Raw genomic sequence first — 16,933 nt, forward strand, 5'->3', positions numbered from 1 at the left:
AGGTGTGTGTGACAGGTGTGTATAGGAGACGTGTGTGTGTGTGTCTCTCTCTCTCTCACTGGCGTAGTTGTTGAGGTCAAACTGCAACAAAGCATTCTCCTTCTCCTTGGGTTTCTGTTTGGTCTGTTTGGCCTCGTCCTTCCTGCGTCCAGATGGATCTTTACCCCCGGGGCGCACTGCTCCCCCACCTGGGGCTGAGTCTGGGTTAGGGGCAGCTCTGGAGGAGAGAAATGTTAGACACACACAAGGCCACTGTACAGAGAAGCAGCAGCTTCATAAAAAAAGGGTGTCTAAAGACTACAGGACCATCAGTGGTCTACAGTCCAGGACGTAGTGATGTAACGGAGGACATTGCTTTCACATCAGTGCACGTGAAGGAGAGGAGACGAGGAAAGAAAACCACTTTAGACTACTGTGATGCCACCAGAAAGGGAGCGATGATGAGTACCCAGTGTATTTCTCCTCCAGAGGCCACAGTAGAGGGTAGCAGTCTGAAAATACACCCTGACTCGCTTCAACAATTAAAACAGGACACGAAACATTTGTCCTTCAGGAAGATCATGTTTCCACACCCCTCACCCTCTCCCACACACACGGCCTATGGGTTGTATAATATGATATTGTTCAATATGTTAACCGTGAGTAGATCTAACATGCAAACAGTCAAGGCATAAGACTTAAGGCCAACCAAATCAGTGTGTATGACTCACCCTCTGCGTCCAGCCTTGGCACCTCCTCTCCTCTCTCCCTTCCCCCCTGTGTAGCCGCGGCCTGGTTTAGGTCCGCTGTTCCCCCTGCGATTCTGCCTCTCCACCGGACGCTGACTGGAGAAACTCCTCCTGGCCCAGGCAGGCCCCGCTGCTTCGCGTTTGGGCGTCATCCCTCCCTCAGTGGGGGTCCTACTGGGGGGTGCTGAGCCTTGAGGGGGTAGCGGTGCTGGGGCCGAGGGCTGGGTAGCAGCGTTAGCAGCCTCCAGCGCTCCCCTCCTCTCCTCTCGTTCTCTCCGTTCGTTAAAGTCACTGCTCTCTGACGCCGTCTCCCACTCCTCGTTGGCCTGGTCAGAAGAGTTCTGGTTGGAAAAGTCAGGTGACTTGGTGCCCATGGCAGAGGTGGTGGGAGGGGTGGCATCAGGCAGGGCTGGGTCAGAGGTCAGGTGCAGGTCAACGGCTGTGGGTCCCCCCTCTACAGGCATGGTGACAGGGGTCCCTGAAGCTCTGGAGAGGGTAGGGGACAGGGAGACAGGGCCAGGCCCAGAGGCACGCGCTAAGGCTGGGAGGGAGGCAGTGGAGGTGGGTCCAGGTCCTGTCTCTCCTCCAGCTAAGACTGCAGCCTCTCTTTCCTTCAGCCTCCGGAAGCGGGGGGGTTTGTCCTGTCTGGGGGGTCGGGCTGGGCGAGGACGACGGGGCCTCTCTCTGTCTCTGCTACTCTGGGCTCCCCCTCCCCAAACTTCTTCACCTCGAAAGGACGGTCTCTGTCCCCTCGTACAGGCCGTCGGTCAGAGAAGGTGTCCCGATTGTCGTAGCGTGATGAGGGTTCTGTGTCCTCAGGGCGGAAGGTCTCCATGGGTTTAGAGGGCCACTGGGAGGACAACTCTCTGGTTCCTGGTCGTCTGAGAGGAGCTGACCTCGGACCTCCTCTCTCCCTGGCTCCCCCTCGCCTGCTGTACAGGCCCCCTCTCCCCCGCCGTGACGGCTCTCCTTTGGGCAGGAAGCCTGGCTTGGGCCTACCCTCCTCGTCTCCTCCCCTGAGCCCTCCTTTCTCTCCCAGGTGAGGGGGTCCAAAGCCAGGTTTGTGTGGTCCGGAGCGGGGCTCTCCTGGTAGTTCCCTGCGGAGCGGTAGGGGTGGTTTAGCGCTGGGCTCACGGTCTGAAGCCCCCGTGTCGCTAGCAGACTCCCGTCCTCCTTCACTCTCCGATTCGGTATTGGAGCCACGGCGCCTCCTGCGTTTGGGCATCACCTCGAAGTCAGAGCTCTCGCTGCGCGTCTCGCTCTCTTCACGGCAGCAGCGGAAGGCAATGCCGCCACCGGTGGTTGGGAGGTCTGAGCGCGAGCGTGGCTCCCGGTAAGGGTACTCACCTCGACTACGACCCCGGCCACCTCTATTTCGACCACTGTAAGTCCCCCTGAAACTCCGTCCTCGCGAGTAGTACTCCCCTCTGCCTCTGGCTCGAAAACCATCAGCCGGCCAGTCTCTCTCTCTGTCCCGCTCCATCTCTCTTTCCCGATCCCTTTCTCTTTCTCGCTCCCTCTCCCTCTCTCTCTCTTCACGGCGGTAGGCCCTTGGAGGAAGGTTGGACTCCTTCCTACAGGATAGTTTAGGTTCGGGGTGTTTATCATTGGTCGTTGGTTTGTCTGTCTTGTTGTCCTGGGAGGCTGGTGCCTGTGCTCCTGATAGGGCTTGTGTGTCTCTGGATCTCTGGGGGCCATTCACAGGCCCTTCCTCAGTCTCAGGGGCCTCCCTCTTCCCATCCCTCTCCCTGTCCCTCTCTCTTTCTCCCTGGGGCCTGTCCCTGGGGCCCCCAGACACAGCAGCAGCTACGAAGGCAGCTTTTGCTCCTCCTCGCTCCTCCTTCTTGGGTCTCTCCCCTCTTTCCCCTCTCTCTCTGTGTCGCTCTCTCTCCTCCCGCTGCTCTCTCTCTTCCTTCATGTCTCGGAGTACAGGTTTCTTAATGGGTCCAGACCTGCGTACAGGCCTCTCACCCCCTGGCCCTTCCCTCCGGCCGGCCACTGACCTCCCTCCCAAACGCAACTCGGCCTTCTGCTTGCTAGGGACTGACAAGGGCAGCTTCTCTGGCTTGTGGAGGCTGTCGGATGGAGGGGTGGGTCTGTTGTTGGCCACAGCAGCCTGGGAGAAAGGCTCTTTCCTCGGCTTCAGTTCGTCTGGGCCTGGCCTCTCCCCTGCATCCTGGAGCTCAAGTGTCTTTGTGCCCAGGGGGAGGCTGTCGAACCTAGGCTCGTCCAGTTTGAGTGAGTGGCTGGAGCCCTGGGAGATGGTTCTCTGTAGCATGGCCTGTCCCAGAGCCTCAACTTCCTCTCCAGTGGGCAGACCAGGCTCCTCTGGCTCAAAGGGGGACTCACCAGGCCCTCTCTCTGTCTGCAGGGATCCTGGAGCCTCCTCGGGGCCCGGGCCAAACCCTGACAGGGGTTCTGTGGGATTCCTGAATAAGTCAGTCTTGCTGCGGGGTTCAAGAGGACTGATATCCTGGCTGGGGTAAATAACTGGTAAACCCCGGTCCAGCTCCAACCCAGAGTCCAACCTGGGGAAAAGCGAGAGAGACGTTTTAATCAAAAACTCTGCAAACAACAGAAGTGGCTGCCTCTCATTCATATGCCCTGTGGAGGTGAGGACTGAGATGTAGCCTGATTGGTGTGTTGTCTCCTCACCTGGTGTCCTTGTCCTCCCATCCTTTAGGGGGAGTGGCAGAGGTTAGGGGATCAGTTTGTGCGTACGGGTCAGACCCCCACACTGTACGTGGTTCAGAGGGGAGACTGTGGTCCCGTATGGGCCTGGTCATGTGGTCAAAGGAGTCAGAACTGGAGCTGGACTTGTCCCCTGCTTCTCTACGAACTATCTGCTTAGGACCCATCCGCCCTGGAGACAAGATAGATAAGGGGAATGGCCGGTCAAAATTATTACCTTTTACAGTTTATATACACTCTACGCTATTATAAAAATATGTCTACTTACACCAAAACACACACAGGGCAACAACACCCACAGAAGACAAGCAAAACTAAACTCTGAAAACACACACGTATCAGTATATCATTATCTCCGTACCAGGTCCAGGGTGCATGTTTGGCATGTCGAGCGGTGGTCTTCCAGACATTATGCGGGGGTCCATGTATGACTGCATCATGAGCCAGCGGGGGTCAAAGCCCATGTTAGCCAGGTGCTGCTGATGGTGAGGGGGGCCGATGGGCTGGTACAGGGAGCGGTGCTGCTGCTGGGGGGCAGCTACACTTCCTCCTCCAACCGCACCTCCTCCTGATGGGGACACAGTCCCACCACCACCTCCTCCTCCTCCACCACCCTGCTGCTGTTGCTGCTGCCACTGCTGCTGCTTCATCTGCTCCTGCAAGGAGAGAGAAGTAAGAGTTGGATTCAGGGCATTTCTCTTCAAAATAACATGGACAACATTAAAAGGTCAGGATTCCATAGTCCAGAGATGGAATTGAACTTCATTTGGTAACTTGACTTTTCCCAAGAGGAACTTTGGATGTGACATTGGGTATAAAAAAAATCTAAGCAACACCAGTCCAATACCTGCTGCCTGAGGAAGCGTGGGGGCAGAGACTTCTGGAATTGTTTGGAGTATCCCGAGGTGAGAGAGGGGCGTATGGCAGCCCCTGCCTCTCCCTCTAGGTCTGGGGGGGCCACCGGGTGTCCTCTCCAATGGGGGGGTCCATACGGGGCAGAGACAGGGGCACACGCCCCTCCACTAGAGAGAGAGACAGTAGTCAGTCACACTGTAAACCTTCATTGAAATATATAGAAAGTGTTGCTTTGCTGGGAGTGAAACTGTGGGAGGTAAAGCAACTGGTTCATTTATGTTGGTGCAAACACAGGGCTCTGCCAGGGTGCTCACCTCTACTATCATCGGTGCTGAAGTACTCTCGGATAGGCATGGGAATCAGTCTCTCAGTCTGGCTCTCATCCACCAGGGGGCTTACCTCGCTCAGGGGGCCCACCTCACCTAGGCTGCCCTCTCCGAGCTGTGGCTCTGGGGGTATGGACTCTGGTCTTTGAACCGGAGGGCTGGGCTGGCGAGGCACAAACTGACTCTCCTCCGCACTAGGCTCTACTCTTTCCATCCTCTTGTTCTCGCTTTCCATCCTCTCTCTTTCCATCCTCTCTCTTTCCATCCTCTCTCTGTCTTGGAGAGGGGCTGGTATGGTCAGGGGCTGTGGGAGAGGGTCAGCCTGAGAAGGTGCAGGGCTAGAGATGGGGGGAGGAACAGACAAAGGGGGTGCGTCTTCACACACAGCTCCCATCTTTTCATTGGTTGTCTCTCCGGGAGGGACGGACGTGGCCTCTGTTGCTGGGCGGAGTTTCTCGTTAAGGCGCTTGAGTTTCTCTGCGCAGGCGGCGAGTCTCTGCTCTTCCATCCTCTTCTCCTCCTCTTCTCTCCTCCGCCTGGCTCTTTCTACTGCTTCCGACAAGTCCTGCTTCTTGCGTTGCTGGCGCCAGGCCTCTGACTCCTCCTCGCCAGAGGGAGCTGCGGTGGGGGATTTGGCCACACGAGGGGCTCTGCTGCCTACCAAGCGCACACCTGGCTGACCCTGGAGAGACAGAAAGAGATATGACATAAGTTCTCTAACATCCAAAAGGAACTTGTATAGTAAAGCTCTTGATGGCGCATCAGTCCAGGACTCCCTCATCAAGCCAAAGATACTCAGCCACACCTGGTAGTCCTGTGGTGGGCCGGTCTTGTACAGCCCTATACTGCCTGGGGAGGGCGCCCTGGGGTCCCTTCCATCTACCCATGATCCTTTGCTGCCCTCCTGGCCATCTGAGGGGCGCAGCGGCCTCATCCTCTCCACTTTACCGATCCACTCCCTGAGAGAGCGAGCATGATGGTTAGTCGTTTGTTAGCGCTACATGGTAATGCCTAGGCTTAAGCTCAGCGGGCTAACAGTCTCGAGGAGTACAGATAACCCAGGACAAACCCAGTCTGTCACATCCAGATAGTGAGGCAGAAAAAGAAGCACCTTCGTCAGTGAGACTCACCAGTTTTCTCCTTTCTCCTTGGCGGCTTGGTTCTCCTCATCGTCACTGAAGTTGAGTTTCTCTGTGTAGTCTACCTCCATCTGAGCTCCTGGATAACAGACCGGGAGAGATGAGGGTTACCATTACATGTCGTTTAAATTAAATTCTATTAAAACATCATGTAAAAAATGGTTTTGTATAAATACAGATGAGTATTACCAGCCCAGCCCTCGTCAGCTTCAGTGTCCAGGTTGTCAAGCTCTTTGAGCTCTGTGGCGCTGATGATTGAGGGTCTGTCTGGATCCTTGAGCCAGGCCTGGGGGGGGCCCTGCTGGGGACGGACCCTCCTGGGGACACAACACACACAGGAGCGTCACTCCACTGGGGACTGGATGAAGAGAGGTCTATGAACTCAAAGTGATGTGGTAATAATGATGAGTGTGTAGGGATGTAGCAGTGTGTGTGTACACTCACCTGGCTCCATCCTGTGGAACAGGGTATCTTATGTTCCCTGGCACTGGAGCAAAGGGCATTCTGGGGTACGCGTGGAACATCTAGAACAGGAACACAAGGCCATTACCAGGAGAATCCTACTCTGCAAAGTCATAGAAATTTCTGGCAAACTAGCAACTACTGTCAAGACAACATCCCATATTAGGTAAGTAATTCCATGTTTCTTTATACCCCAAGTAAAATCAATAACCCTAGAAATCAATACAGCATTTGTTCCATCACTTACATAGGGTGGCATCATGCCCCTGAACTGGGGGTGGAACTGGGGAGGCAGCCCGGCAGAGGCCGGCTGGCCCCCGTTGAGTTTAGGCTGGGCAGGCACAGAGGAGGAGGATTGTAGCTGGGGCTGGGAGGAGAGGGGTGCAGGTTGGACAGACAGGGGCAGCCTCTCCCTGACTTCTCCCTTTTCATTAGGGGGCACCCTGCCCCCCTCCTCCGCCTCCCCAGGGGGTGAGGGGGTGCTGAAAGCCGACCCTCCCTCCTCTGGCCCACGGCTGTCCATCTCAGAAGGGCTGGCTCCTGTGGTCAGATTCCTGCCCCCGCCCTCTCGCCAACTACCAACATCTAGGAGAGGAGAGCACGGTGGAAAATTTACTTTTTGTTCCACCAGCCACTTCCAGATTTTTTTACCAGGTAAAATATTCAATATTTCTCGCCATAATTACACACGACAAAAAAGAAACCCACAAAATCGACGGATGAAGACGCTATGTAATATTGATTTTTTTGTTTATGCTTTAGAATGTTCCTAAAACAGGAAATGTATTACTAGTAAGAAGTAATGTGATATATAGCTCAATTCAATAAAATGTTTGTGACCCAAGTCTTTTAACCCATAACAGTCTAAGCCAGGGTAGAGTTTTAGCCAGGTCTAAGCCAGGGTAGAGCTATATGGAATTGTTTTAAGAAGGTTATACCAAGGCTCATTTGCCCATTTGATTTTGAATTTTAAGACCCCTTGAAGTATAAAAAAATAAATGCTTTGCAAAAAAACAACAAAAACAGATTCACAGCAACGGAACAACAGATAGTTCCCCCCCAAAAAAATGCTGAAGTGTCTGTCCTATATCTGAAACCGTGTCTAGACTTGACAGTTTATGCAGCTTTAGTACTTTGATCAGAGTTCTGATCATGTAATTTCAAACGTCATGCATCTACACCTACTTCTAAATGCGTCTAGTGTGTCCGGAATCCCTATTTCCACGCTATACTCAAATGCCAGTAGGTATTCTACAAATGGTGGAATAGGCTAAATATGATAACACAACTGGTGGCAGTAGCTAACTAGCCAGCTAATCTCTGTAGCTAGCAAGCAATGCTAAAGGGATTGCAAACAAGTTAGCATAACTCTAGCCAAACCCCAATTATTATTTTGTAAATTAGCTAGCATTTATGGAGGCCAGCAAAAACGTTCCTCACACACTAGAAACGCATTTCCTCCAACGTTATAATGAAAAAAGTGCCTCTCGGTCCCAAAACACAAGTTTTCTGGAGATTGGTGTAAGGAGTGCTGATGACATAGCCCAATTGATCCAGACTGAGGAGAAATCTGCACAATGCATCCCTGAACACCTTCTGAAGTTGTCAGCCAGATCTGAACACAATAAGACAGCAAAGTGACTTGTGTGTATAGACTCGTCTTTTCAATTTGATCTTTGTATTTTTGATAGCAGAAGTCGCATGCACATGTCAAGTGTAGACACAACCTGAGAGGTATAAGGAAGAGCAGGAACCATTTGGTGAAACATTTCAATTTGGCCTTACTGCTATTACCCCATTCAAAATGCATTGAATAACAGATTCACAACATGGAACAAAAAGATAGCCCCCCCCCAAAAAAATCTAAAGGAAGTCTGTTCTGAAGTGTCTGTCCTATATCAGAGAGATAAGAAATATCAGGAAAAACATGCATGCATGGTGTGTTCCTTGTTCTTCATGATGCTCTCTGCGCTTTTAACGGACCTCTGAGACTATCACAGTGCAGGTGCATTTATACGGAGACTTGATTACACACAGGTGGATTGTATTTATCATCATTAGTCATTTAGGTCAACATTGGATCATTCAGAGATCCTCACTGAACTTCTGGAGAGAGTTTGCTGCACTGAAAGTAAAGGGGCTGAAACATTTTGCACGCCCAATTTTTCAGTTTTTGATTTGTTAAAAAAGTTTGAAATATCCAATAAATGTCGTTCCACTTCATGATTGTGTCCCACTTGTTGTTGATTCTTCACAAAAAAATACAGTTTTATATCTTTATGTTTGAAGCCTGAAATGTGGCAAAAGGTCGCAAAGTTCAAGGGGGCCGAATACTTTCGCAAGGCACTGTATACACACATACAGTGGGGCAAAAAAAGTATTTAGCCAGCCACCAATTGTGCAAGTTCTCCCACTTAAAAATATGAGAGGCCTGTAATTTTCATCATAGAACACTTCAACTATGACAGACAAAATGAGAAAAAAAATATCCAGAAAATCACATTGTAGGATTTTTAATGAATTTATTTGCAGATTATGGTGGAAAATAAGTATTTGGTCAATAACAAAAGTTTCTCAATACTTTGTTATATACCCTTTGTTGGCAATGACAGAGGTCAAACGTTGGTATTTTGGCCTATTCCTCCATGCAGATCTCCTCTAGAGCAGTGATGTTTTGGGGCTGTTGCTGGGCAACACGGACTTTCAACTCCCTCCAAAGATTTTCTATGGGGTTGAGATCTGGAGACTGACTAGGTCACTCCAGGACCTCCAGGTCACTCCAATGCTTCTTACGAAGCCACTCCTTCGTTGCCCGGGCGGTGTGTTTGGGATCTTTGTCGTGCTGAAAGACCCAGCCATGTTTCATATTCAATGCCCTTGCTGATGGTAGGCTTTGTTACTTTGGTCCCAGCTCTCTGCAGGTCATTCACTAGGTCCCCCCATGTGGTTCTGGGATTTTTGCTCACCGTTCTTGTGATCATTTTGACCCCATGGGGTGAGATCTTGCGTGGAGCCGCAGATCGAGGGAGATTATCAGTGGTCTTGTATGTCTTCCATTTCCTAATAATTTCTCCCACAGTTGATTTCTTCAAACCAAGCTGCTTATCTATTGCAGATTCAGTCTTCCCAGCCTGATGCAGGTCTACAATTTTGTTTCTGGTGTCCTTTGACAGCTCTTTGGTCTTAGCCATAGTGGAGTTTGGAGTGTGCCTGTTTGAGGTTGTGGACAGGTGTCTTTTATACTGATAACAAGTTCAAACAGGTGCCATTAATACAGGTGGAGGACAGAGGAGCCTCTTAAAGAAGTTGAAGTGTACCTATGTTGAAAATTACAGGCCTCTCTCATGTTTTTAAGTGGGAGAACTTTTGGTGGCTGACTAAATACTTTTTTGCCCCACTGTATGTCTGTTACGTTTATGGGGGGTCAATTAAGGAAGACATCTTCTCTGCAAACCACTGGAAATCAGGTCAACAGGAGTGGATATTATTTAAGTACTCAACAGCTTTGTGACATCAAATGGACTGGTCAAGATGTGTTGGTATCTGTAGTGATGGTGCAAAAGCCATGAGAGTGAGACATAGTGGAGGGGTAACGCGCTTCCAAGCAGTTTCTCCGGTCTTTACTTGGGAACACTGCAGCATCCACTGACAGGCTCTTGCTGCCAAGGGAATACCTGACAGCTTAAAAGACATTTTGGATACTACAGTGAAAATGGTTAACTTTGTTAAAACAAGGCCTCTGAACTCTTGTATATTTTATTCATTATGCAATGACTTGGGCTTCAACCATGTAACACTTTTACAACATACAAAAGTGCGCTGGTTATCAACTGGATTCATTATCCCTTTCATGCCCTGCCTCCAGTCCATTTACCGATATCTGAACAAGAAAGCCTCGTCGAAATTGCAACAAGCGGTTCTGTGAAAATGGAATATAATCAGAAGCCACTACCAGATTTCTGGATTGGGCTGCGCTCAGAGTATCCTGCCTTGGCAAAACGCAGTGTTCAGACACTGACGCCCTTTGCAACCACGTTCCTATGTGAGAGTGGATTCTCGGCGGCCCTCACTAGCATGAAAACTAAATAGGCACAGACTGTGTGGAAAATGATTTAAGACAGACTCTCTCCAATACAACCCAACATTGCAGCGTTATCGGCATCCTATCAAGCACACCATTCTCATTAACCTGTGTAGAGTTACACAATTTTCGATGAACAAATCAAGTTTTATATGTAAGATGAATAAATAAAGAGCAAAATGTACTATTATTTGTGCCCTGGTCCGATAAGAGCTCTTTGTCACTTCCCACGAGCCGGGTATGACAAAAACTCACACTCGTTCTTATGTTTAATAAATGTATCGAATGGTGTGTGTGTGTGGCATACTTACAATGGTGGCAAAAAACAACAACATTTGAGAGTGCGCTGACCCTGGTGCTAGAGGGGGTACGCAGCTGGTGGTGGAATGTTTGAAGGGGTACGGGGACTATAACAAGTTCGGGAACCACTGCTCTTAGGGGTTAACCCATGTATGTTAAAATAAACAATTCAGATATAATAGTAACAATAGTAAAAACAGAAACAACTAAACATCAAGAATAAAAAAATTGCCTGACACAAAATGCTGAGTGATATGGCTTATTATAATTATTATTATAGCTTTGGGCTCTACACTGACATTTTTTTTTTTTAAATACAAGGAGTACATGTGCTGGAACACTAAAAGTATGTGTTTTAATGATAGAAAATAACTAACTAAAAGTTTATGAATTAAAGGTTTTTGGAGTGTTCCATGCTCAACAGGACAAAGACCCTAAGCACACAGCCAAGACAAAGCAGGAGTGGCTTCGGAACAAGTCTCAATGTCTTTGAGTGGCCCAGCCAGAGCCCAGAGTTGAACCAGATGAACATCTCTGGGAAGACCTGAAAATAGCTGTGCAACTTCCTGTTTCCATCACAGCTGTCACGACTTTTCTGGCATAAAAACTGAGGATGGAAACATGGTTTGAGTGAGGGAAATGCTGTAAATTAAGAGGACTACAGTGCATTTCAAAGGTATTCAGACTTCCCCACATTTTGTTACGTTACAGCCTTATTCTAAAACGGATTCAATAAATGTTTTTCCTCAACCCACACACACACACACACACACAATACCGCATAATGTTAAAGCGAAAACAGGTTTTTAGAAATGTTTTCAAATTTACTCAAATTAAAAACAGAAATACCTCAAATAAATATTCAGACCCTTCCCTAACATTCTCGGATTTGAGCTCAGGCACATCCTGTTTCCATTGATCATCTTTGAGATATTTCTACAACTTGGAGTCCACCTGTGGTAAATTCAATTGATTGGACATGATTTGGAAAGGCACACACCTGTCTATGTCAGAGCAAAAACCAAGGCATGAGTTCGAAGGAAATGTCCATAGAGGCACAGATCTGGGGAAGGTTACCAAAATAAAATCTGCAGCATTGAAGGTCATCAATAACATAGCTGCTCCAGGGTTCCTCTGTGGAGATGGGAGAATCTTCCAGAAGGACAACCATCTCTGCAGCATTACACCAAAGGTTCTCCTTCCAACTGGACAACCACCCTAAGCACACAGCCAAGACAACACAGAAGTGGCTTTGAGACAAGTCTCGGGAATGTCCTTGAGTGGCCCAGCCAGAGCCCGGACTTGAACCCCCTGGAGAGACCTGAAAATAGCTGTGCAGCAACGCTTCCCATCCAACCAGACAGAGCTTGAGAGGATCTGCAGAGAAGAATGGGAGAAACTGCCCAAATGCAGGTGCGCCAAGCTTGTAGCGTCATACCCAAGAAGACTCAAGGCTGGAATCGGTGCCAAAACTGTTTCAACAAAGTACTGAGTAAAAGGGTCTGAATACTTATGTAAATGTGATCTGTTTTTATTTATTTTTTATAATTTTGTAAAAATGTCTAAAAACCTGTTTTTGCTTTGTCATTATGGGTATTGTGTATAGACTGCTGAGGGGGAAAAAACAATTAAATCAATTTTAGAATAAGGCTGTAACATAACAAAATGTGGAAAGATGAGATGTTGAAAGGTGAGATGTTGAGGATTATAAATACCACTTAGATATCATACAAGCAAACCATGAGTCCAAATGTGCACTTCACTTTTCCATATCACAAACTCATGTCATATAGTGTCAACGCTTATGATCACTATTCTTGATGTACAATTTAAAAAATGACATGTCATATCCTGGGTTGTTTTGAACAAAATGAGCCTGTGCTTGTCTATTGTGAGAAAAAAAAAGTACAACGGCACACGCACCTGAATGCACTCAAGACTCGTTTCTATGCGTACCAAAATGATTCGTTTCCCTGAATTGCACTGTGAAAGCCTAACATTAATTCCCGAATGTTATAATTTGGCTGGTCATGTTGGCAAAATAACGGGTTTTCAAATTATGCCCACCTGCTCCAGATTGCAATTTATAATGGACTGTTTTTGGATTGCATAAACAGTAATTGTGTGATGGTGGGAATGCAGGGATGTGTTCCAAACAAAAGAAGAGCTAAAAAAATACATTTAAAAAAAGAGACTGATCAGGTAAATCCAGGTGAAAGCTATGATCCAAAATTGATGCCACTTGTTAAATCCACTTCAAATAGGTGTAGATGAAGGGGAGGACAGGTTAAAGAAGGATTTTTAAGCCTTGAGACAATTGAGGTGTGTGTGTGTGTGTGTGTGTGTGTGTGTGTGTGTGTGTGCCAAACAGAGGGTGAATGGACAAAACAAAAGATTTACGTGTGGAACGCTTTTAACACCTTGTGGAGTCTATACCCTGGCGAATTGAGGCTGTTTTGAGGGGCAAAAGTGGGTGCAACTCAATATTAGGAAGGTGTTTTGTACACTCAGTGTAGTTGAATCTTATTTAAGCCAAAAGTGCAATGAAATGACTTAGGAACTGTGCACACTTGAGGTGTGTGGCCACTTACAGATACCAATTAGTACTCACGCAAACCTTTGTAATTTATTTGTCTAATTTCGCACTTGCCCCATATATTCCAGGAAATATTATGTTACTGAATGTATCCAGAGTATTTTCAGATTTAAACAAATGAGGCGAAAAGGTAAAATGCACATCAAATCAAAAGTGTAATGTTTGGATTGGATTCAGACATGTGTCAGGGAAACGGTTGTGTCCTCACCTTTGGTATAATCATTCTCCCATTATCTCCAAACTGTTCCCTTTCAATTGCTACCATTGTATGCATATTTATTCTGTAAGAAATATTTCAATTTTGCCCTAACTATTTAGGTCAATTTCCAGGAGTGTAAAGTGTTAAGTAGCCTTTTGGGTCAATTAAATTGATAAAGAGTGTTCCCAAACGCTCTGTGTGACCACCAGCCAACGTGGCAGGTGAAATAGACATTCTTACTCGCCAACGCCAAAAGCTACCTGCATTTGGCAGGTGGTGGGTGTTAATTTCCCACCATGGATGAGAGACAACTCAAGACAACACAGGTGAGTCATTTCTGTTGTAGAGTAACAACCTTTGGGTCAGGACGTTTGGTCCAAGAGTAGCAGGTAGAAAGGAGTAATGCTCATGTTCTGAGGACTGAAACTGGGGAATGTGCGTGTGTGATTATGTGAGTGTTCATACTCTGAGGTCTGAGACTGGGTCCAGGTCCATAAGGCTCCTCCTCCTGCCCCTCCCCTTTCTCCGCCTCCCCAGCCGCCTGCAAACTGGGGAACTCCTGGTGGAACTGGCTGCTCACACGAGGGGCTCCTCCTTCTAGCTGTGATGGTGGCTTGCTGTTGGCCCAGGATCTGCTGCCCCCTACAGAGGACGTAACCTCTGGGGGTTGGGGGGCAGCGGGCTTAGGCTGGGGAGGGGGGGTCTCAGACTGCCTGATACACACAACAAAGAGGAGAGAGAAAGAGATAGTGGAGAGAAGTAGTTTCTTATTATTATTATCATCATTAGGGCTGAGAAACAACCTGAGGACAGGCATGGTATTAGTGTGTTTAGATTTCATTCAGGGGCAGCCCTGGTATCTCACCTATCGTCTCCTCCCTCAGGTCTGGAGGCCCAGCCACTGCCGTCCTTGGGGACGATGTTAACGTTGGGGTCGTTGCCCTTATTCTCTGCCTTCAAACTGGGCAGGTTGGCAGGGGGGGGCATGCGTCGACTGACGGCAACCTTTCCCAAACTCTGGAGCCCATGTCTGGCAGCAACTGGACCGAGGGAGAGGAAAGGGCATAGAACATTTAGACATTAAGCTAGAAGCTGAATTTATTATAGCAATCCCAAATCAACCCCTAGCCCCTGGACAAGTTGAGGCAGACATGAAGTGTGTATGTGAGTGAGTGTGTGTTTAGCTTGAGCATACCTGCAGTTTTCTGGGTCTCCAGAGACTTGCCCTTGTATGTGTTGAAGAGGCTAAGGGTTGCATACTTGGTCTTGCCATCCTTTGCCTTGGTGCTCTGCCCTGACTTCTCTGACATTTTCCTGGAAACTCATTGAGTCTGGTCCTCCGGTCTCACCTCCAGAACCAGCCTCCTGCAATAAAATATCAAAAACTTTATTTAAACACTGATGGCAGACATGAAGTGGTTTTATTATTACTCATTGCATATTGATGGGGCATGTTGTGTTCTCATGCCAACCTCCCACAAGACAACAGGGTTAACCAATGATGTGTATAAAGCCTGGATGACTGACTGACTGATGGGGGGGGGGGGGTATTGAAGACACCGCACAGCAATCTTGGCACTCCAACTACATAGTATAGATTTGATAGATTGTATAGATTTGTAGCTATAGAAATGTTTTTATTATTGTCTGCATACGTTGACACATTTTATTACAGACTCCTTAATACATACTTTTAAAATGTGAGCTAAACATAAAAATGAAAATATAAAAACAATTTTCTTAAAGTATGCACTACTACATTATGATGTAGTCAATGCCCAAATGGTAATTCAGGAACCACTAATTGTTGTGGCAGATCTTGAATACAAAACCTAATGTTTTTATCTACTGAAATTGAATGGACATCTCCTCTAGGCATTGAGCAAGCTCACTGTATTTTGAGCAAAAGCAAACTCGCATAAACACATAACTTCCTAACCACCCTAAGATAGCAGACGTCTGCCAGCTGAGAATGCAGAGGAGCTGGGAGAGGGAAGGAGTGAGTGAGAGATAAGAAGCAGAGCCACTTCTTCCACAAGGCAGCCCGGGCCAGACCATCAGCCCGTGCGTACCAGAGCCACAGTGGGAGGTGCCCCAGAGGGGGACTGAGTCAATCAAGGACACAGAAAGCAGCCTAAACAGACACTATTTTCCTCTCCTACTGTCATTTCATCCCCCCTCTCCCAAGGATTTTCTGACAAGGTGTTATTGTTGTAGATCTAAGCAGTGGTGGAAAAAGTACCCAACTGTCACACTTGAGTAAAAGTAAAGATACCTTAATAGAAAATTACTCAAGTAAAAGTCATCCAGTAAAATTCTACTTCAGTAAAAGTCTAAAAGTGTTGGGTTTAAAACATACTTAAGTAGCAAAAGTAAAAGTAATTCTTAAAAATCCTTATATAAGCAAACCAAACAGCACCATTATCATTTTTTTTTTACAGAAAGACAGGGGCACACTCCAACACAGACATCATTTACAAATAAAGCACATGTGTTTAGTGAGTCTGCCAGATCAGAGGCAGTTGGGATGACCAGGGATGTTCGGTTGATAAGCACGTGAATTTGGATTATTTTCCTGTCCTGATAAGCATTCAAAATGTAAAGAGTACTTCTGGATGTCAAGGAAAATGTAAGGAGTAAAAAGTACAATATTTTCTTCAGGAATGTAGTGAAGCAAAAGTAAAAGTAGTAAACAAATAGAAAGTACAGATACCCCCAAAAAACTACTTAAGTAGTACTTTAAAGTATTTTTACTCAAGTACTTTACACCACTGGGCCTAAGGAAGTAGGATAACTTTTTTTTTTTCTACCTGCAACTGCTATTTCCTAAATCCTAGAGTATTAAATTACATCAAACAATATAGCCAACACAAAGGGGTAATGATTATTCTAATTAAAATAGGTGTCTATGTGGACATTCTGGTGAAATGTAAACTGTCAAAATGTTGTTTAAAAAGCAATTCTTTAGAATAATTCAATTACTGGCATTGAACGTGTCTGCAGACTTTTAGCCCCCCATAACTGGCTATGGGACTATTGTAGCTCCTGGGAAGAAAAGCTTGTTTTATAGAGAGGATGGGATCCACGCAAATCATTTGGGGTACTGGATCCTTTCACAGATTATAAGGCTGAGTTGAGACAATGACCCAAGCCCAGCTCAATTAATCCCTACCATTGTGCCGCTGAGTTGTCATAACGCTTCAGCAAATGTACATTATCCCAGGGGCGTTGGAAGACGTAAGTAACCTAATTTATGTCTCTCTCCTGATCCTACAGCTATTGTATGCAGTAATCATGTGCCTATGAAACACAGTTATACTGTTAGCACTGAGGCAGTGTGCCCTAGTAGGACATCCACTGTGGGTAGCTCACCCTGCACCAACATAAATAGCATGAGCACATCTACTTCTGCTAAGCTTTCCAGTAAGTTGGGAGATAGAGTGTTGGGCCAGTAACAGAAAGGTTGCAAGATCAAATCCCAGAGCTGACAAGGTAAAAATATGTTGTTCTGCCCTGAACAAGGCAGTTAACCTATTGTTCCTAGGCCGTCATTGGC

The 16,933-nt window shown here is 47.2% G+C and overlaps 1 protein-coding gene across 1 annotated transcript in view; it reads right to left on the reverse strand.

Annotated features, from left to right (window-relative positions):
* Positions 1-16,933, reverse strand: part of LOC135556357 (protein PRRC2C-like) — a 44,478-nt gene that overhangs the window by 11,223 nt on the left and 16,322 nt on the right. Inside the window, 16 exon segments of the mRNA XM_064989499.1 lie at positions 60-217; positions 711-1,420; positions 1,423-3,256; positions 3,384-3,591; positions 3,781-4,075; positions 4,267-4,382; positions 4,385-4,441; positions 4,589-5,282; positions 5,406-5,559; positions 5,731-5,818; positions 5,929-6,056; positions 6,184-6,263; positions 6,449-6,786; positions 13,843-14,090; positions 14,243-14,417; positions 14,573-14,742. Coding sequence (XP_064845571.1) covers positions 60-217; positions 711-1,420; positions 1,423-3,256; positions 3,384-3,591; positions 3,781-4,075; positions 4,267-4,382; positions 4,385-4,441; positions 4,589-5,282; positions 5,406-5,559; positions 5,731-5,818; positions 5,929-6,056; positions 6,184-6,263; positions 6,449-6,786; positions 13,843-14,090; positions 14,243-14,417; positions 14,573-14,687 — 5,398 coding nt within the window. The 5' untranslated portion in view covers positions 14,688-14,742.

This window comes from Oncorhynchus masou, chromosome 15 (genome assembly GCF_036934945.1).
Source record: "Oncorhynchus masou masou isolate Uvic2021 chromosome 15, UVic_Omas_1.1, whole genome shotgun sequence".
NCBI classification, from domain to species: domain Eukaryota; kingdom Metazoa; phylum Chordata; class Actinopteri; order Salmoniformes; family Salmonidae; genus Oncorhynchus; species Oncorhynchus masou.